This window comes from Artemia franciscana, chromosome 17, assembly GCF_032884065.1.
Source record: "Artemia franciscana chromosome 17, ASM3288406v1, whole genome shotgun sequence".
NCBI lineage: Eukaryota > Metazoa > Arthropoda > Branchiopoda > Anostraca > Artemiidae > Artemia > Artemia franciscana.
In genome coordinates this window covers 38800465-38823771 of record NC_088879.1, presented here as the reverse complement: position 1 = coordinate 38823771, position 23307 = coordinate 38800465, and the positions used below count along the sequence as shown (strand labels likewise).

The 23307-nt window shown below is 34.0% G+C and overlaps 1 protein-coding gene across 1 annotated transcript in view; it reads right to left on the bottom strand.

Annotated features, from left to right (window-relative positions):
* The window catches only part of LOC136037579 (uncharacterized), a 178402-nt gene that overhangs the window by 101990 nt on the left and 53105 nt on the right, over window positions 1-23307 (bottom strand). Inside the window, exon 4 of the mRNA XM_065720300.1 lies at window positions 5030-5235. Coding sequence (XP_065576372.1) covers window positions 5030-5235 — 206 coding nt within the window. The remainder of the gene's footprint in view (window positions 1-5029; window positions 5236-23307) is intronic.

Below are 23307 nucleotides of genomic sequence, written 5' to 3'. Positions count from 1 at the left end.
GCGAGTGATTGCGGAGGGGACAACCCATTTCATATACGGAGTAATTTCTGTTCGTTTTAAGTTTTAATGTCGCTCCTTACTTTCAGTTAAAAAAACTAGATTTTTTATGTAATTTCTGAACGTTGTTGAATTAATGCATGTTTGGTTTTGGCTCTCCGCACATAAATTATTAAAATGAAATGTGTACATAAATTCTTTTTTGGCTAAATGACTTTCTCTTAGATTTGATCAGACGATTTTGAGAAATAAGGGGTGGAGAAGGAGGCCTAGTTGCCCTCCAATTGTTCGGTTACTTAAAAAGGCAACTAGAACTTTTAATTTTTAACGAACATTTTTATTAGTAAAAAATATACGTAACTTAAGAATTAACTTACGTAACAAACTTTCATAATCTTATATTTTTATTATGTATACGAGGGGGTTTGTACCCTCGTTAATACCTCGCTCTTTACACTAAATCGTATGTTTTTTCCCAATTCTTTAAGAATGACCCCTCAATCAGAAAGGCCGTAGAATAAATAGTTGAAATTACTAAAAATACTTTAGCATAAAGAGCGAGGTATTTATCTCCTCCTAAATGCCTCGCTCTTTATGCTAAAGTATTTTTAGAACCCCTCATATGCGTAATAATCTCTGTTCGTTTTAAGTTTCAATGCTACTCCTTCCTTTCATTTGAAAAAAACGTTTTCATGTTTGTTTTTCATTGTTTTCTTATAGTAATGCTAGAAAATCCGGCGCCCTTTTTCTTTGAATTTTTCTTTCCCCATGACAGATTCATCCAAGGGAAGATCTTCCAACATAGCCCTCTCCCCTCAGCCCCACCCCCAAATAAAATAAAATCCCCCTGAAAACGTCTGCACACTTTCCAATAACCATTACTATATGTAAACACTGGTCAAAGTTTGTAACTTTCAGCCCCTCCCCCAGGGATTGTGGGGGAGTAGGTCATCCCCAAAGACATACTTATTATGGTTTTCGACTATTCAAAACAAAATGGCTATCTCAAAATTTTGATTTGTTGACTTTGGGAAAAAATGAGCGTGGAAGGGGGCCTAGGTGCCCTCCAATTTTTTTGGTCACCTAAAGAGGGCACTAGAACTTTTCATTTCCGTTAGAATGAGCCCTCTTGCAACATTCTAGGACCACTTGGTCGATACGATGACCCCTGGGAAAAAAAACAACAAACAAACAAATAAACACGCACCCGTGATTTGTCTTCTGGCAAAAAATACAAAATTCCACATTTTTGTAGATAGGAGATTGAAACTTCTACAATAGGGTTCTCTGATATGCTGAATCTGATAGTGTCATTTTCGTTAATATTCTACGACTTTTAAGGGGTGTTTCCTCCTATTTTCTTAAATGATGCAAATTTTCTCAGGCTCGTAACTTTTGATGGGTAAGACTAAACTTGATGAAACTTATATATTTAAAATCAGCATTGAAATGCGATTCTTTTGATGTAGCTATTGATATCAAAATTCAATTTTTTAGAGTTTTGGTTTCTTTAGAGCTGGGTCGCTCCTTACTACAGTTCGTTACCACGAACTGTTTGACAGGTCAAAGTGTGTAACTTGTTGCCCGTCCCAAGGGGACTGTGGGGGAGTAAGTCGTCCCCAAAGACATAGTTATAAGGTTTTTCGACTACGCTAAATAAAATGGCTATCTCAGAATTTTGATCCGTTGACTTTGAGAAAATAGTTAGCGTGGGAAGGGGTTCTAGGTGCCCTCCAATTTTTTCCGTTAAGCTTTTAATTGTTTTAAAAAGTAGAATTGTGGCAAAGAGTGAAACTTTAGCGTAAAGAGCGAGGGATTGCGGAGGGGACAACCCATTTCATATACAGAGTCATTTCTGTTCGTTTTAAGTTTTAATGTCGCTCCTTACTTTCAGCTAAAAAAATTAGTTTTTTTTATGTAACTTCTGATGGTTTTTGAATTAATGCATGTTTGGTTTTGGCTCTCCGCACATAAATTATTAAAATGAAATTTGTATATTAATTCTTTTTTGGCTAAATGGCTTTCTCTTAGTTTTGATCAGACGATTTTGAGAAATAAGGGGTGGAAAAGGAGGTCTAGTTGCCCTCAAATTTTTCAGTTACTAAAAAGGCAACTACAACTTTTAATTTTTAACGAATGTTTTTATTAGTAAAAATTATACGTAACTTAAGAATTAACTTACATAACAAACTTTCATAATCTTATATTTTTATTATGTATACGAGGGGGTTTGTACCCTCGTTAATACCTCGCTCTTTACACTAAATCGTAAGTTTTGTCCCAATTCTTTAAGAATGACCCCTGAATCAGAAAGGCCGTAGAATAAATAGTTGAAATTACTAAAAATACTTTAGCATAAAGAGCGAGTTATTTATCTCCTCCTAAATACCTCGCTCTTTATGCTAAAGAATTTTTAGAACCCCTCATATGCATAATAATCTCTGTTTGTTATAAAGTTTCAATGCTACTCCTTCCTTTCATTTGAAAAAACTTTTCATGTTTATTTTTCATTGTTTTCTTATTGTAATGCTAGAAAATCCTGCGCCCTTTTCATTGAATTTTTCTTCCCCCATGACAGATTCCTCCAAGGAGAGATCCTCCAACATAGCCCCCTCTCCTCAGCCCCACCCCCAAACAAAATAAAATCCCACTGAAAACGTCTGTACACTTCCCAATAACCATTACTGTATGTAAACACTGGTCAAAGTTTGTAACTTGCAGCCCCTCCCCCAGGGATTGTGGGGGAGTAAGTCATCCCCAAAGACATAGTTATTATAGTTTTCGACTATGCTGAACAAAATGGACATCTCAAAATTTTGATTCGTTGACTTTGGGAAAAAAATGAGCGTGGGAGGGGTCTAGATGCCCTCCAATTTTTTTTGTCACTTAAAAAGGGCACTAGAACTTTTCATTTCCGTTAGAATGAGCCCTCTTGCAACATTCTAGGACCAATTGGTCGATACGATGACCCCTGGGAAAAAGAAAAAAAAACAAACAAACAAACAAATAAACACACACCCGTGATTTGTCTTCTGGCAAAAAATACAAAATTCCACATTTTTGTAGATAGGAGCTTGAAACTTCTACGGTAGGGTTCTTTGATACGGTGAATCTGATGGTGTCATTTTCGTTAAGACTCTACGACTTTTAGGGGGTGTTTCCCCCTATTTTCTTAAATAAGGCAAATTTTCTCAGGCTCGTAACTCTTGATGGGTAAGACTAAACTTAATGAAACTTATATATTTAAAATCAGCATTAAAATGCAATTCTTTTGATGTAGCTATTGATATCAAAATTCAATTTTTTAGAGTTTTGGTTTCTATTGAGCCGGGTCGCTCCTTACTACAGTTCGTTACCCCGAACTGTTTGATTCAGCTAATGCTCAACTTGGAATCAACAAATTTCCTTTGCGTCGGTGGATTTTGAATCCGGTGTTAATGGTCGCTCTGTTCGCCAGCATTGGTTTTAAAATGTGTATTTTCTAAATTCTATGCTCTTCCTAAGATTTTACTCGACAAATTATTTCCAACATGCAATAGAGTCTTTAAAAGGGAAAACTTTTCCTTGTACTTAAAAAGAAAAACCTAACATTTATGTTAGCTTACAAATCAAATAAAAATCTTATTAGATGACTTGTAACTCCCCTCAGAATGATTCTTTTATTTTGATTGATAGTATATCTATGTTTGAAAGCAAAAATGAAATGCTATTTGGTTTAAAAATTGCTTTGAAACAGAATTTCAACCTAATTGTCTCTAGGGTGAATAAAGTCTTTAAAATATGATCACACGAAATAAATAAGACTTACGGCTCATAAGTCACATGATCAAGGAAAAAGTTCTCTTGTTTCATCCCCCCTTCATCTTTAGTCTATAAAAGGTATAAACTTTTGTCAGATTTCAAACAGAAAGAGAAAGATCGGGACTGAGATCCACCTATTATAACAAAAAATAGTTAAAGAAACTTCCCAGAAATAAAAACTCGTCTATAAAAAGGTGGTAAGTTACATACACTGCTACAATAAAAACATGGCAACAAAAAGGTAAACAGCCTGTAATACGTCAATAACATAAAGATATCCGCTAGTTTGAATTCCTCCATATATAAATATTACCTCGGTAAATTACGCTTCTGTTTATACCTCGCCACCACAAGTTGAATTTTTAGACTATATGTAAAATATGGTTTGTAATTTCTTATTCCAATATACATATTTTTTTAATTTTTGGATTTGTATGTTTAAATTAGGTTAAAAATATAAGTCTTTATTTCTTTAATAGTATTTTTTTTGTCATTTAAGTTTTCTTTGCAAAGCTTGCAGCCTTTGTTCTAGGGGCTATGTGGGTTAATGTCATCCCTGGAGGCATAGTTATTCGACCTTCCGACTATTTGAACAAAAATGGCTTTCTGAAAATTTTGATCAGCTGTCTTTGGGGGAAAGATGGCTAAAAAGGGCATGGTGGGGGGCTAGTTTCCCTCGATCACTTTGGACTCTTGAAAAGGACAACATACCTTTCAATTTTCAATAGAATGGCTCACTTCAAAGCTTCTACAACGACCCCTTCTACGTGAAGTTGCTCTGAGATAATAAAAATATAAATAATATATTTAAGGTTCATGGCTCTTTAATACAGGTAACGCTGGACCGTTGTCCCTGATAAAGCGACCTGGTAATTAAAATCCAGGCAATGCATAACTGAAAAGAGTATAATGGGCATTTGTCCCGCTCCTCTTGGAAGGCAAAATGAACATAAAAAATCAAAGTCTTATTACATTTAAGACTTTTTCTAGGCACAAAAAGTCATTGACTTAAATATATTCCTTGCTTTAGAAATATAATTGCTGGGCTAATCCTCCCCAACCAGCAAAAGGAATATTCTAGGAGTGTCTATAACCGAAGTCTTATCTGATGAAAAATATTTACAAAATTCAGAAGCAGATTTTTATCCTTCCATGGAGAATTAGTGTCCATACTTGTGTTACGTTCCAAAAATATGTAAAATATCTCTTAGAATTACATTCTGACACTTACTAACGCACGGATTAATCCAAAGCAGCCTTTGCCATCCAATACAACTGTACACGGTTCCAACATCATGTGCCCGGCAAGCACAAGAGGTCCGTAGTTCAGTTCCTAGAATCCCAATTACCGCTCTTCGACAACCTTCTGTGGGTCCATCACACGTCTTGGTTGATACGTCTACTGCACAGTACTGCTCAAACATCTCCAGCTTTGGTCTGGAAAACAAAAGAGGTTATTAAACGCAAATTTCAGCTGACCACAAATTTCGGCAGTTACACTAAAAATAGAATAACGAGGGTAAATCATATAAAGGTTTTTGATAAATTATTATTGCAACCCCTGTTTAAGCTTTGCAAGCTAAGTTCAAATATCCTTAAACTACAGTTTTCCTGTAACAGTTTTTGAAGTAGATTTTACAAGGAAAAAAAAAATAAAAAGTCGTAAAACAAATGACTACAAACTTGTTATTTGTCGACAAATTCTGGTTATATTTTTGAACTTTTAACACAAAGTTGCTATAAAACTGTATTAAAATTTCCTGTTGAACCTGAAAATTTTGCAATTAATTTTGAACTTACTTTTTTCATATGATCCTTCATTATGATTCTTATGGAGCTTAGGGTGTTAATAGACCCTACCTGATAACCTACCTGGTATCAATGCCCTACTTGGCAAGCGATTATCCTTTACGAATGCTTTACATGAAATTAAATTGTGAAATGGCATTCAGTACTGTATTTTATATTCAGTTATCCCTTTCATCGTTGCTTCAAAAGGGTCCTTATTTTAGTTTCGGTGTTTATTTTGATTTTTTTTTTAATGTCCTTTGTACTTTAATCTGCACTTTATTTTCTATTATTCTATACTAAGGACAGTTCAGTGGAGGTCTCAACCGAAATATTTGCATAATAAATTCTTCTGTTTTTCACTGGCTATTATCTCCCTCGTTTCTCTCTTCTTTGTGATTTTTTGTTTTGTCATGATTAGCCAGTGCGGTCTCAGAAAGTTATTTAATACCAAAAACCTGTACAGGGAGCATAAATCTGCAATAATTTTTAGTATAATTTAATCTTATAATAATTTAATTTAACAATTTAATTTAATTTATCAAAATTTTAATAATTTAATTTTAATAATTTAAATTTTATAATATAATTTAATTTAAATAATAATTTTTAATATAATAGTTTATAAGTATAATATAATAATTTTAATCACCTATAAGTTTATTTGAACTAGTTTTGCAGAATATGTAGCATTTTTTTTTTCGCTTAAAGTTTCAACTTTACTCTTTACTTCGATCAGAAAAATTTTTTGCTTTTGAAATTAATTTTTGTTCTCTTTAAGATTACAATAAACCTTTATAAATAATTTTAATATACTTTAGGTTGACAAACTACATAAGTCAGCCTGTGTTTTTGTAAAAATAGAGTATTAGTATCAGATTTTTCATTCCCACCTCTCTTCTACTTTCTCACAAAAAAAAAATAATAATAATAAAATTGTGTCACATAAAGAGTCCAAGGCCTATATTATCCTCAGTACTTTTGAAGAGTTTTTAGAAAGTTGAAGTAAATTAAAAGGTTTTTAATGTACAGTTAATATAAGTTAAAAAAATTCATGTTCTTATTTTGGCATATGTCTGTCGCCATGATACAATAAATTTTGCAATATCTCAATAAAGCGAAATATTGTTTTCTTCTTGTTTTTTTTTTGTCCTGGACAGGCACGTACGCAGGAATTTTTGTCGGGGTGGTGGGGCAAATCCTTCGAAACAGCAGATATAAAGTAGTACTTTTTTTATTTAGTAACTAAATAAATGCAAAAAGCACGTATATCGGAAAATACAGATTAGCTTTAATCTGTAGTATTGTAGCGGATAAGGGGAAGAAGGCTGAAGCCTCAAAAGTACGTTTTGGGCTCAGGTTATGTTTGTAGCGATTTAGAACCAGTAATAAATCTATCATATCCCACTGAAAGGGAAATTTTAGGGTTAACAGTACAGTATGGGTGTTGTGGGGGGTAGTTCTTCTATTGCAAAAACATTGATTTTAATGAAAAATGATAGTTTCCAAAATTAATCCATTAAAAGCTGTACTTTATCCTGAAAAGGGGGGATAAGCACCTTAATATCAAGGATAATTCTATTTTGATGTGGAAAACAAACTCTCTATACAAAAAAAAAATAACATTACAATCACTAATTACTTCAAAGAGGGTAAAAAGTTAGACAGAAAATGGGTTTAATAATTGGGCAGTGACTTGACTTCTTAATAAATGTCCCACCTTTGCCAGAAATCCCAAGAAACCTTGGGGAAATTAAACATTTCACAAAATTTCGGGGGGGGGAAGGCCTCCCCTGCGTACGTGTCAGTTCCTGGGCTGCTACATTTTAGGTTAACCGATCATTAAATCATGTCATTATGAAAAATAAAAGGCTAAAAAAACAAATAAATAAATTTTCTAGATTCAGGGGGATAGTAGGCTCTTCCTACCCCCAAATGATAGGCCTGTGTGTGGCATAGGAAAAAGATGGTCAATTCAAGCGCGCCTTGACGAGGGGAATGAAGTAAAACAATGATTGCGAAAACTATATCAGGTTACATATTTCGACGGTCATACAGTCCCCACTACTGCTCAAGAAAAAAAATGGGGGTTTAAATTCTTTTTGGTGAAATTCCTTAATTTACTTTTACTGCTAGGATAAACATAACTATATTTATCTTTATTCCTGAATAAGTTTTAAATTTCAGAGAAAATATTCTTTTCATATACACTTCATATCTTTACTTAAATTTATTAAAATTTTATTAAAAATAAAAAATTTATTAAAACATATTTTTACTTAATTTACTTTATCTTTACTTTATCTGATTTTAACTTTTTAGGTTTGTTTTTTTACTCTAAGTCGAATAATCCGACACTTTAATTGAGAGGTATAACTGCATCATACACTGAAATCCATCTAATTAAAGCTTTCAGAGAAGTTCCTGGAATCATTCATAAATGCATTAATCGAAAGCTTAACAGAAATATTGAAAAGCAATATTCAGCAAAATTTGTTTTTTTTGGATCGATTTTATTCTTCTAGAGAGATACGACGTGGGTATGATGCGCATTTTTATAGAGACAGTTAGTCCTACAATACGAGTCGGGACTATTTAAATGGTGTTTGCCTAAAGAACTGAGATTCATTTTAGATAACTAGATTTGATATAAGTTTTCATATTTCGTTTTTTATCTGCATTATTTTGTCAACTTTCATAACAAACTCGGGATACTAAAAGGATGAAAAGTATTATAAATAATTCTGTAGAAATTAAAGTCGTGATATCTAATATCTTTAGAAAAGAAAGAATGGCATGCCTTCTTTATAGTAAAGGAAGAGCCACAAGCGTTCAGTATCAAGGTGGACAATGTCCAGGAAAATGACATTCGACATAAAAGCTCCTTGGTTTTGGGGGATTTTTTGATTTTGGGTGCATCAATAAAATAAGTATGGCACTTTTATCTAGATTGCATTCTATATAATATTTAGGCAGACCTATTTGGCAGAACAAATGTGGGACAATGAAAATATTAAAAAAAAAACATTGAGCTGTAACTTTTTTCAAGCAGAAGTAATATAACACTGTCGAGCCCCCTGTTGAAACCCATTGTTTTCGAGGTTAGAACCCGATATTTATTATAATAAAATTGTAAGATAGGAGAACTGACATATCCAGTCATCAAAAGCTACCTGAATATCGAAAAGCAATATTTAGGTGAAATTCTTTTTCATAGATCAATTCAATCCTTTCATAGAGATATAACATGAAGATTGCGTTATCTTTAATGTTTTATAGGGAAAGCTAGTCATGCAAGGGCCATAAAATTCATACTTAAGTTTTTAAGGTTGACTAAGTTCTTCATTCAACTTGTCACGATAGACGCTGAAAACGACAAAGATAAGAAATTTCTACTTAAAGAGACTGTAAAAACCAAGTTTGTGACCAGCTATTTCATTGTTTGAAAGGTAAAAGTAGGTATATACATTATATTTAGACAACACAATTTTCCTCTCATAATTTTCAACAATATACGTACAGATTTATGACAGTTAAAAGAAAGGTAACATTTAAAATTTGAGTTCTTCAAAGTAACTAAGAAATACTTAAATTTTAGCTTAACAATTTTAGTACTTTAACGAAATACTCTCCGCATAGATCCCTTTGCTAGTAAAATTAGTAGCAGCATTGTTTTAGACTTATCTTGATTCCACTCTCCATGATTTCCCTAAACGTGGACCGATTGCATTTAGATTCAGTTCTCTTTATAATATCAAGTGTACATGGAAACCCCCAATTCAGGTCAATACTTTGAATGTCAATCCTTCGAAGTGAATCCACCTATTTTGAAGGTAAGTTTCGAAACCATTGCAGGGCTATCCCTCTCACTCCAATATGTTCCAGCTTTCCCAGTAAGATTGTATGCAATATAGCAGCTGGCAGAAGACCTGAGTGAAGTGCCCGTTGATGAATCAGCTTAGGGATGCCAGATTGTCTTCTGTTGAATGACCTGGTCTGAAGTCGAACTGACGACTATTAAAAAATCTTTTTTTTCAAAAAACTGGTGAAGTAGTCTTTGAAAGGGTTTTTCAAAAACTTTGAAAAAACAGAAAATGTTGATATGGGTTGGAAATTCGATAGATCGTCCTGTGGGTTACCTGTATGCAGAGGGAGTAAGCTTGATTTTTTTAGTATCGAAGGAAAAACACTACTTCTTAGAGACAAGTTTACGAAATAAGTTAATGGCTTTAGGATATAAGGGAGGACTGCTTTCAGGTATTTCGTGTGTGTCCGGTCAAATCCAGATGCTGATGTACCTTCCAAGGTCTTTACAATTAGCTCTACTCCAGTTGATGTCGCAGGAATTATTGCCATTGATTTGGTGCATGCTGAGCCAAGGTAATGCTTTTAAGGTTTCTGGGGACTACTCGCAGGATTAGATGTAATTTCTCCAATTCCTGTGAAAAATGTACCGAGTTTTTTTTCAACCTAAGTAGGTTACATAACAGCCTCTCTGTTGACAAAAAGTCTAGAAGGCAATTCTACTCTCTTATCATTTGATTGCAAAACCAAATTAATGACCTTCCAGACTTTTCGTCCATCTTTCCAACCTTCCAAGGGTTTGTTATTCATATAATTTTTTTTGCTTTCATCGGCACTGAATGAAGGCATTTCTTATACGTGTCATATCTCTCTAGATTTTTTACGGTTTGGGTGGTTTCTCTAATTTGCCCATAACTTGTTTTTAAAATTTATGAACGTGAGTAAGCTTTCGGTAACCTATGGACACATTCGTATATTTTTTCTTCCACGATTTCTTAGTTTATCTTTGAAACAGTATGTTTTATGTGCAGATACAAACGCTTTGTGGAAAATTTCAATACTTTCGTTCACATATTCTTTCGCTAGGACACTGTCCCAAGAAACTTCATTTAACTCATCTTTTAAGAGTCTAAGATGGTTTATTGTTACGAGCGCAGTTGACATCCTCGCTGTGTGTTGAAGACAGTGCGTATAGGAAAGTGATCGGATATGTCGCTAGTGATGACTGATACCATCGCTGGACATAATCTAGAAAAAACGTTGTCAATCGGTGAATGTGTATTTTCTGTTACTCTTGTTGGAATCGTAGTTGAAGGGTAAAGATTAGATCCTGACATAATAGGGAGAAGATCCAAAATTTGCTCAGTTTGCTAATTTGCGATTTTTCTGAACAAGGTTTCTTATCCTTTTGAATGTTTTTGTTGGCTGAAACTTATAATTTTGGGTCTTATATTTGCTATTTTTTGGCCTATTCTGTAATGTTTCGTAGCCTTTTGTAGGTTTGTGTTGTCTGGAAATTATTATTAGGAATGTTAAGTTTTCTATTTCGGGACTGTCATTGCAAGGGTTCTAAGCTCTTCAGAAGCGTGTATTGTTTGAAAATTATGATTTGAGGTGTTTAGTTTGCTAATTTCTTAGCTATGTTTCTTAGCTAGGGTTTTCTTAGCTAGATTTCTTATGCTTTCATTGGTGGGTGATGTCTGAAACTTATTATTTGGGACGTTTATTTTACTATTTCGGGACTTTAGTAACCAGGCTCCTACGCCTCTTATAGATTATATATATATATATATATATATATATATATATATATATATATATATATATATATATATATATATATATATATATATATATATATATATATATATATATATATTTGCAGATACCTCTGCATTTGATACCCAAAAAATGTCACATCAAATTTGTTGTTACACTTATATACAATGTCTTATAAAGACGTGAAAATAAAGTTGAAAACTTTAGATCCAAAAAATGCGGGGATGAAGAGAGGAGGGTTTTGGAGGAGGATATTTTGGATTATTGGGCTTTTGAGGGGCAGGTTTTGATAGGAAAGGTTGGTCACGAGCAAGAGAATGTTAGGTGTCAGAACATCCTATTAGATCCGTCGAATTTTAAGAAAATACAATCGTTGAACCAAATGGTCTTATTGGGTAAATGGCGTTAAAAAAAAAGAAAAAAAAGCCGTGACCGATGTGCGTCGATCATGATACATATGTAAAAATTAATTGTTGAATAATCTATTATGTAAAGATTCAGTATGGAAACCCCGGTTAAACATGTTTTTCATCTTCAAGGAGTTCACTCAAGCTGTTATACAAAAATTGCTTATATACTGGTTCTTGGCCTTGGATGTCTGCCATAGCAACCTTTTAGCTATGATAGGCAATGTAAGACTGCAGTGCCTCTTGCTGTCCTTTGAAAATCTCCAGGTGACTTCCTCCTTCATACAACAGTCCAGGATAATCCAGTTGAACACGTGGACGATAACCGTCACTCAGTTAGCTCGATACATTGACCCATATATGAGCAAAGCAGGAACACATTACTCTCAAACAGGAGATCTTGGATCTTGGTACGGTGGCCCCATAGTGTCCAGAAGACGCATTCTACTCGCTTTTTATGCTAAAGTCTGTCTTTTTGTAACAATTTTATATGAAAGACTGCTCAAATAGTAAGACTGTTGAAAGTGAATGAAAAATACTTTTAAAGAGCTTTGATACTTTAGCGTAAAGAGTGAGGGCTGAGGAAGGGGCAGCCATGGACGCATGTTGGATAATTTCTGTTCATTGTATGTTTTAAAGTTGCTCTTTACTTTCAGTTAATAAACCTTGGTTTTATTTTATCTCGATCAAAGGACAAATGATAGCGTACGATAACGATAGGGTATTAAGCGGGTTCAAAGATGCTTGTGTGCTAGTCAAAAAAGTATATGTTTGTTTTAAGATTTAGAAACACTCATCACTTCTTGATAAATTTTTTTTGGCTTTCTATAATCGAAATTTGAAAAATAAAATTGTTCAACTTTAGTACTGCAAAATTTGCTATGCATATTCAACACATTTTAGTAGCATAGTTTTCCACCAAAATGCAATATTTTTAGAATCTTTTGTATTAAGTAGCCAATCATATTAGACAGCATTTACGTCTTTCAATTAATTTAAGAGTTACATGTCCTTCCATAAAAAAGTAAAGTAAAATATGACTTTTCTCTCTCTCTCCACACAAAAGGAATCGGTAAATTATATAAAAGCTGTCAAAAAACGGCACTACTTTAGATTAAAGTTGAAAAAGTAAGTGACTATTAACTATTCAAGTGTGAAATAAATAATGACAACAGGGTTGTCAGTCTTGGCAATTTATTGCTCGATTTTTTTCTTATTTTTATCGCTAAAATTATTTATTTATTTTGTTATTTACGGTGATTTTATTAGCATCTTTATATTTTTATTAACTGTTATAGCACTAAGGAAACCTGTTGGTAGGCTTGTCTACTATCCAAATAATATTGATGAATACTTTGATGTAGGCTCACCACCGTAACCAAGCCTACAGGAAAATTTCAAAATTGAAATCACCCGCAATATTTAGTGCTATCTGTTGGTGCAACTTAAAACTATCTCTGACTACGATGCTTAGTGGTCGAGTTGTAATAGGAAATTACTTGGACATAAGTATAACCGAGTAGAAATTATATGAGGAGGCAAGCCCCCCTTAACCTCTGATGTAGTAGTCCCTTGGACTCCCCTTGCATGGGAATACCAAAACTAACAGTAAGAGTTCAATTTGCACTAGTTGCACCATATGTAACTTCAAAGGTATTGACCGCTTTGGTCCGATAATCAGTTGAGACAAGTGATCGATGGCAACGTGATAATGGTGGCGGCCCAAAAATGATCGGGTAAAATGAATGATCTACCGAAAGATAACGAAAAGGCTGAATCATAACTGCGTAGCTACAACACCTTTGAAACACTGACTTACCAGAAGCTCTGCAATTAGGAATATCCTGTCACGTTAGCATATTTTACAAAATTTACAAAAAGAAGAAGGGACGTTTACCTGACAGCTAATTAGGTGTCATGCAACACTTTAGAGTGATTTTTCTCGAATGTATGTATTTTTCGGACGGTCTACCTATTGGCTTTATATAAGACAGATGGTAGCACTGATCACAGTCAGGTGCATTCACATCCTCTATTTGATGGGCTATCTCAACTAGCTCAATCGTTTGCAAAGATAACACAGCAAAAATGTAGAAACACGGCATGATTAGATCATGGTCAAAATCCTTGCTGTAACTTAGTAAAGAGCAACCCTTAGCTCATAATTGCCTAAAACCAGAAATTAGGCTTTTGAGAAGACTGTTTAGTAACAATCATTTCCCAAGTAACATATTTTTGGAAATAACAATTTTTACTTTTTACTGAAATTTAATCGAATAGGAATTTATCACAACGAAAAGAAATTTTCCAAGAATTTATGATGAAGCCTGATGAGCCAATTCTGGGCACTTACATTAATACGACTCTAAAGCATTATAAAAACGTAATAAAAAACATGTCTAGAAAGTCATTATTTAAATAATGGACTGAAACTCTTCCTACGGTAACCTCTTTCGCTGTTTTATAAACTATGCCTGTTGTTTGTCACTTTGACTAGTTTTTTCCACTCCACCCCTCATCTTAATATGTGTGAGATTGTGCTTGATAAAAGACAAACCCTTTCCCCCAATTATTTGGAAAAAAAATTGTATAGATCATGCCCCTTGACTATCTGGATATAAATCGCTCTTGACCACCTTTCTCCAATTATAATGCTGGAGCTATGCCTCTGAGGAGGTGATTTGGAGGAAAGTTAAATTGAGCAATCATAATAAAGGTGGCATTTGTACTGCAAGCGTTCTGATAACAAAACACTAAATAAGTGAAAATTTTCCTGCAACTGACTAAAATAGAATATTTCATAAGTACCTGTTATTTTTCATTTATAAATTAAAAAAAAAACAAATGTGATAATAAACCACTCACGGTTCTCACTTAAGCCCATATCCAGGCAGGTACGCAGGAACTTATTTCGGGGGGGGGCCAAAACCTTCGAAACAGCAGATACAAAGTAGCACTTTTTTATAGTAACTAAATAAATGCAAAAAGCAAGTATATCGGAAAATACAGATTAACTTTAATCAGTAGTATTGTGGTGGATGGGGGAAGGAGACTGAGGCCTCAAAAGTACGTTTTAGACTCAGGTTATGTTCATAGCGATTTAAAACCGGAGATTAATCTATTATATCTCACTGAAAGGGAAATTTTAGGGCTAATAGTGCAATATGGGTGCTGTGGGGGTAGTTCTTCTATTGCAAAAACGTCGATTTTAATGAAAAATGATAGTTTCCAAAATTAATCCATTAAAAGCTGTACTTTATCCTCAAAACGCCATAATATCAAGGATAATTCTATTTCGTTGTGGAAAGCAAAATCTTTTTACAAAACAAAATAACAGTACAATCGCTAATTACTTCAAAGAGGGTAAAAAGTTAGACAGAAAATGGGTTAATAATTGGGCAGTGACTGATCAGATAATCTGATCAGATAATTGCATGCTGTAAAATCCCCAAAAAAAACTTCATACATGTATCTAGATTCTTAAAAAATGTCCTACTTTTGCCAGAAATCCCAAAAAACCATGGGGAAATTAAACATTTGAAAAATTTCAGGGGGGGGGGGCCTGGGCCTGAAGGCCCCCCCCCCCCTGCGTATGTGCCAGCCCATATTCAATTGCAAAGTATGAGAGAAGTGAGAAGTCAAACCAACATTTAATGTCATATTTTAGTGAAAACTCCCTTTGACTTTTTGTATCATTGCCTAATTTAGAGAGAGATCTTTTTTTAGGTTTATTGTTTGTATCTGAAAGAGGCACACATATTTGATACTCTCCTTGAATCTATGGTTAATTTCTAGTTGCAATTATCACGCTACTATTGATCATTGTGATAAAATGCCCTCACTCTTTTTAAATAGTAGCTTTAATGTATTTTATCTGAATGTTCGTGGAATAAGAGACAATTGGGATGATCTGAAATCGGATTTGTGGTCTGAAAACTGTTGCCCTTTTAACTCAATTAAATAATAAACAAGTTTTTTTAAATGCAAGTAAGGAGCGACATTAAAACTTAAAACGAACAGAAATTACTGAACATTAAAACGAACAGAAAATTACAGAATTACTTATATGAAAGGGGTTGTCTCCTCCTCGGCGCCTCGCTCTTTACGATAAAGTTTGACCCTTTGTCACAACTCTACTTTTTAAAACAATAAGAAACATTTTTAGCGTAAAGAGCGAGGTGTTGAGGAGGGGAAAATCCCTTTCATATACGAAGTGATTTCTTTTCGTTTTAAGTTTTAATGTCGCTCCTTACTTGCAGTTAAAAAAAGTTGTTTTTTTTATTTAATTTCTGAACGTTTTTAAATTAATACATGTTTTGATTTTGGCTCATCGCATAATTTTTTTGTTGCTAAATGACTTTCTCATAGTTTCGATGGGACAATTGTGATGAAAAAGAGGGGTGGGGGAGGAGGCCTAGCTGCCCTCCAACTTTTGGTTACTTAAAAATACAACTAGATTTTTTATTTATTTTTTTATGAACGTTTTTGTTAGTAATAAACATACGTACTTTACGAATTAACTTACGTAATGATCTTCTATATTTGTGTATTTTCATTACGTATATGAAATCAGTACTTCGTCAATACCTTGCTATTTACGCTAAAGCTTGAATTTTGTCTCAAATCTTTAAGAATGACCCCTGAATCACGAAGGCCGTAGAATAAATAGTTGAAATTACAAAAAATACTTTAGCGTAAAAAGCAAGGTATTGTTGAGGAGACGAACCTCCTTATATATTTAATATTTTAAGTTCATTTTAAGTTTTAATGCTGCTTATTACTTCAAGTTGTAAAAAAATATATTTATATTCTCATTGTTAAATATTGCTAGAAAATCCTTCATCCCCTACATCAAATTTCTCTTTCCTCGTGATAAATTCCTCCATGAAAAGATCCTCGCACGTAACCTCCTCCCTGAGCCAACCCGACCCCCACGTGAAAACGTCACCCTGAAAACGTCTGTACACTTCATAATAACCATTACTATTTGTAAACAATGATTAAAGTTTGTAAATTGCAGCCCCTCCCCCGGGGACTGTGGGGGATTAAGTCGTCCCCAAAGACATAGTTATTTGGTTTTTGACAATTTTGAACGGAATGTCAATCTAAAAGTTTCGATCAGATGACTTTGGGGAAAAAATGTGCGTGGGAGGGGGCCTAGGTGCCCTCCAATTTTTTCGGTCAGCTAAAAAGGGCACTAGAACTTCTAACTTCCGTTAGAATGAACCCTTTAGGGACATTTTAGGACCACTGGATCAATACGATTACCCCTCGAAAAAAAACACAAAAAAAAAAACAAATAAACACGCATCCGTGACCTGTCTTCTGGCAAAAAAACACAAAATTCCGCATTGTTGTAGATAGGAGCATGCAACTTTTACAGTAGGGTTCTCTTATATGCTGAATCTGATGGTGTGATTTTCGGCTTTTACGGGGAATTTGTTGACTCTTAGTGGGTGTTCACCCTATATTCAAAAATAAGGAAGATATTCTCAGGATCGTAGTTTTTGATGGGAAAGATTAAACTTGTCGAAAATTATATATTTAAAATCAGCATTAAAATGTGATTCTTTTAATGTAGCTATTGGTATCAAAATTCCATTTTTTAAAGTTTTGGTTACTATTGAGTCGGGTCGCTCCTTACTACGGTTCGTAGTATTTTTTTGATGTAACTGTTAGTATCAAAATTCCGTTTTTTAGAGTTTCGGTTACTACTGAGCTGGGTCGCTCTCTACTATAGTTTGTGACCGCAAACTGTTTGAAAGGTTTAACAGAAACATGGTTATCAGATGGTGAAGATTTAAGAGCTTGTGATATGCATAGTTATATTGCTGTTCATGTACCGAGAATGGGGACAAATTGCTCAGTGGGTATTTCCTTATCTATAAAATCTGAGATTAAATTTAGTAGGTGTCCTGACCTTGAATCCTTGTTTACATCAGTAGTGTCTGACAGTAAGACAGTTTACTCTTTTGCCATTGCTCTGAAACACCAGTTTGTATGTGACACTGTTTGGTTGTTTTATAAGCCCCCTCCTTTTCTAACACATCTTTTTTGCCATTTGCATTTTGCGATATTTTATTGTAATATGTTGGATTAACTATTATTATTGTATATTTTGGATCAAGTGATGAATTTGAACATCCTTTGTTGCACTTTCTTCTTCTGGACTACTTTCTTTAATTTTTTTTCCTTCTCGTATTGACCGTAGCCTACAAGAAAATTTACCTCTTTAATAGATAATATTTTAATTTCTAATTCTCCTGATTTGAAATTTGCTTCTGGTCTTGTTTTCACTGGTCTTTTAGATCACTTCCTTATTTATCTGTCACTATGTGTGCCTAAAACTGAGATTGATCTGGATGAGCAGGGTGAGTCTCCTTAAGAAATTTCTGACTTAATGCACAATCTTTAGAGTAATGATTCGTCTAGTGTTCTTGAAGCTAATGATGTTGACTGTGCAACGAATTTATTTTTGGGTCGTATGGGAACTCTGTTGATAAGCATTTTCCTCTTAGGAAGAGATCAAGCAATTCAACATCCACATGCTCATGGATGTCTATAGGTCTGATTAATGCTACATATATGAAGGCGTCTCTGTTCAACGCTGCGTGTAAAAGTAAGACACAGGTTGATTTTTTGAAGCATAAACATTATAAAAATATGCTTACTTATTCAGTACATACATCAAACAAGCTGTATTTTTTACGTCGAATTGATGAGTATAAGAAAAATTTGCGCAAGGTTTTAATGAAGCTCTTTCCCACAAGAAACTCAAAGAGTCTTTCACATATCCTTACAGGAAATCTGATGTATCCATTGTGAATAAAAACTTCTCAACGAATGCCTTTAATTCGTATTCCCCACACTTCTTTCAGTTATCATACCAATCCAGAGTAGAGCAAGTAGTGCTTCCTTTGCAGAAAAGTCTTTTTTGCAGTCATTCTCAGATTCTTAGCATTATTTCTCAGTTTCCAAGCATCCGTTCGGTTAGTTTCGGTTTGAGTATTAATGTCCTTAAAAAAATTGTTCAGATTGTTTCTAGTTCTAACTAACCTCTCTCTTTCTTTTGGTGCCTTTCCTTATTTAATTAAATTTGCTGATTTTGTACCTTTACATAAAAAAGTTGATTCGTCTCTAATTCAAAATATAGACCTTTTTCTCTTCTTCCCATCATCTCTAAGGCTGTTGAAATAGTATTGCATAGTAAACTCTCTTCATTTGTATTTAGTGCTAGTTCAACTGCAGGAAATTCTCTTATAACTAACCATCAGTATGGTTTTCATCCCAATTTTTCTACCTTGCACGCACTTCTAGATGAAACAGGGTTTGTGCGTGTTAATCTGGACAAGGGCTTGTGTGTTTTGGGTCCATTTCTTGTGTCCTTTGGGGACTCTGTTGATGTTGCAGTACAGTAGCACGGGGTCGTTTGATTCTCTCTTTCACTTGTCTTCTAACAGCATAATTCTTTGTTCTTCTATTTCGTTTTTGACGTCTTCTGATGCTCACTTTCACGTGTCAGTCAGCTTCCAAGCAGCCATTCGGTTGATAGTTTTGGTTTGAGCAATAGTGTCCTTAAGACAATTGTTCAGTTTGTTTCTAACCCTAACTAACCTTTCTCTTTCTTTTGGAACATTTCCTTATTTATTTAAAGTTGCTAATTATGTACCTTTTCATAAAAAAGGTGATTCGTCTCTAATCTCAGAATATATACCTACTTCTCTTCTTTCCGTTATCTTTAAGGCTGTTGAAAAAAACACTCTATCGCGGACTCTTCATATGCATTTAGTGCTAATTCTCTCACAGCTAACCTTCGGTATGGTTTTCGTCTCCTTTTCTACCCCTTACCCACCTTGTGTGTTTTGGGTCAATTTCTTGACTTTTCAAAGATATCTGATATGGTCGAACACTGTGTTCTTTTGTCTAACCTATTTTTATTTATAGTGCACGGATTCCCAAAAGAATGGTTATGGTCTTACCTTTCAGGGAAATTTCAGGACCTGTTGGTTAATGGTTCCTCTTCCTCTACTTTGCCTATATTGAAAGGTCTCCCACAGGGCTCTCTGCTTGGACCAATTTTCTTTTTAATTTATATTAAAGATCCTGTTGATGGTCTTCATCCCCATGTGCACACTCATTCTTTTTGCTGACGACAGAAACTTTTTCATTGCTGCAGTGGACCTGCCAAGGTCTTCTTGATAAAGTACACGATTGGTGATGGTCAAATGGTATAGCTCTTAATAGTGGGAGGAGCGCCATTTTACATTTCAGGACCCCTTATCGTACGAAAGACGCACAGGAGATAATCATCCTGACTTTTGGGAATGATATTATACTGAAAGCTGCTATGGTGAAATTTCATCGTGCGTATCTTGACTGTTTTGTTTATCTTAAAACTTATGTAACTCACACCCTTTGCCGCATCCTCTGTCAGTATTATGTTGCACCGAGTCAACTCATTTCTTCCCCCAGATATTATGCTTTCTCTTTATCATGCTTTTATTTTTCCTTACCTTTCTTATTGATACTCTGCCTGGGGTAGTAAAAATAAATCTCTTCTGTGAAAACTTCAAAGAACTCAAAATAGGGCAATGAAGGCTACTTTTCTTCTCCCTCGGCTTTACCCTTCCTCTGATTTGTATAATGATACTAGAATGGCTCTGCTGGATCCTATTGTGGGTTAACGTAATCTTTTTTTTGCACATTCTGATTTTCTAGGTACTCTTCTACCATCTCTATAGCCTTTTTTTCTCAAAAACAAGTTCAGGTAGGTACTCTTCTTCTTTACGTAGTTCTTCTCGCAGTCTTAATTCACCTATACGGTCATCAGCAGTAACTCAAAAGTCTCCTGTTTATCAATCCATTCTACTAAGGAATTCCCTCCCTTCCGATATCCCGATATCTCTTTCTGCAAAGGCAGTTTCTCGTCAGGTATTTCCTGTTCAGTAATTTCTCTCCATTTTTTTCAATCTATCTCTTCTCTTTTTAAAAATCATTTTCAGTTAAATGTTAATCCTCTATCTGTTAGATGTCCTATTGAATAAATGTCCTTGTCTTGTTCCACTGTTTTTTTTTGTTTTACATAATTTATACATGTTTTTTTTTATATTTTGTTTGGCCCACAACAAGCCAAGCTTCTTGGGCTTGGTAACCACTTACGTTTGTAATAGTTTTTTTTAGTGTTAATAAAATAATTAATTTATTGACTGATGAAAAAGAAATAGAAAGGAGCAAACATAAATTTTATACAACAACTTTTTTTCTAAGGAAAGTACAGAGCAAAGCTGAAACTTAAAAAAAAAACAACTATTGCTTCAGGGGGCTATACAACATACAAAACCAGCGATTTTCCGAAAACTCATGCAAAAACAGTTCATTGTGTCGGGAGCAGAAAAGTCCTTATATATCTAATACAAGTGAAAAAACTAATTTTTAAGGACCTTAGTAGTCTTTCACTGGCTATGATGTAGACTACAATACACAATTTGAATTCTCTAAGAAACTCAAAAAACGATATTTTATTCTCTTAACATAAAATTCCTTAAGTAGGATAGAAAATGACAGACTTAAGAGAAAGCTTGGATTTATGAGAAAAGTATGTGTTTCATTTTCTATTCTATACATAGCTTGTAATATAAATTTTAAACTGATGAAATGCAATCCAATATTATTTGAAATCAAGAACTAATAAACCACGATAAAAACACCTGAAATTTAATTATTCCTCCCTATATGACCGATAATTTTAACAAAAAAAAAATGCAAATCGCTGAAGTTAGTTTATGGTCCCACTTAGATCCCTACTATATAGATGGGTTAAAAAGATGTTATAGGAGTTATATCAAAATTAGGCGAATTTAAGTTATCTAAATGCGTCCTATATTTTTTTCTGTTGTAAACAAAATCTAAAGTACTTTATAGTTCCATTATATACAAGTTATACATTGTTTCAAGTTTTCAGTACAACTCTAGCTCTTCAGATTTGTAAAAATATAGGGAAACATCATGAATCAGTTTATTTGAGATAGTTCTACATGTTGTACTGACTTTCAAACAATGATTTGTATTTAATTTTAAGTTTTGGATTCACTCTTTAAACACATACGAATATTTTATTTTTTTTAGTTGATAACCAACAAGAGGGAACACCCTAGACTAAGTACTCAAAAGATTGCTTTGCAAGATTTTACGCCTCCACTTGGAATGGTGGTGGAAAGGTGTTCCTATAAAATTTACCCTCCAGCCTGTGTGCTGGTTCGTTGAAATTGAATATCAATAGACACATTTTTAGAAAAAAAAAAACTTGGTAAACGATTCACAGGTGGCATTTTAGACCCTAAATTCTTTGCACGCTGTTGCCATGAAAGGTATCATACAAAATTCAGTTGTAAATTAAGAGTTTGTACAAAAATAATTAGTTGCAGTATATTTATCCACTCATTAAAATATTGAATCATATTTCCAACAATTTCTATCCCGTAGAATTCTCTCCAATGTTCGCCTGAAGGATCAAAATTCAGTAGAAACAGAAAAATCACGATATTGAATTGCACTTGTTTAGTATTTCTCCCCCTTCTTTTTCCAATTATATAATTGCATTCTTTTATTGAAAATTAAATAAAAAAAACTAGTTTTTTTTTAACTGAAAGTAAGGAGCGACACTAAAACTTAAAACGAAAAGAAATTACTCCGTATATGAAATGGGCTGTCCCCTCCGCAGTCCCTCGCTCTTTACGCTAAAGTTTGACTCTTTGCCACAATTCTACTTTTTAAAACAATTAAAAACTTTAGCGTAAAGAGCGTGGGACTGCGGAGGGGACAACCCATTTCATATACGGAGTAATTTCTGTTCGTTTTAAGTTTTAATGTCGCTCCTTACTTTCAGTTAAAAAAAACTAGTTTTTTTTATTTAATTTCTGAACGTTTTTGAATTAATGCATGTTTGATTTTGGCTCTCCGCACATAAATTATTGAAATGAAATTAGTATATTAATTTTTTTTGGCTAAATGGCTTTCTCTTAGTTTTGATCAGACGATTTTGAGAAATAAGGGGTGGGGAAGGAGGCCTAGCTGCCCTCCAATTTTTCGGTTACTTAAAAAGGCTACTAGAACTTTTAATATTCAACGAACGTTTTTATTAGTAAAAAATATACGTAACTTAAGAATTAACTTACGTAACAAACTTTTATATTCTTATATTTTTATTATGTGTACGAGGGGGTTTGTACCCTCGTTAATACCTCGCTCTTTACACTAAATCGTAAGTTTTGTCCCAATTCTTTAAGAATGACCCCTGAATCAAAAAGGCCGTAGAATAAATAGTTGAAATCACTAAAAATATTTTAGCATAAAGAGCGAGGTATTTATCTCCTCCTAAATACCTCGCTCTTTATGCTAAAGTATTTTTAGAACCCCTCATATGCGTAATAATCTCTGTTCGTTTTAAATTTCAATGCTATTCCTTACTTTCATTTGAAAAAACGTTTTCATGTTTATTTTTTCATTGTTTTTTTTTATAGTAATGCTAGAAAATCCTGCGCCCTTTTCATTGAATTTTTCTTCCCCCGTGACAGATTCCTCAAAGGAAAGATCCTCCCACAAAGCCCTCTCCCATCAACCCCACCCCCAAACCAAAAAATCCCCATGAAAACGTCTGTACACTTCCCAATAACCATTACTATATGTAAACACTGGTCAAAGTTTGTAACTTGCAGCCCCTCCCTCAGGGATT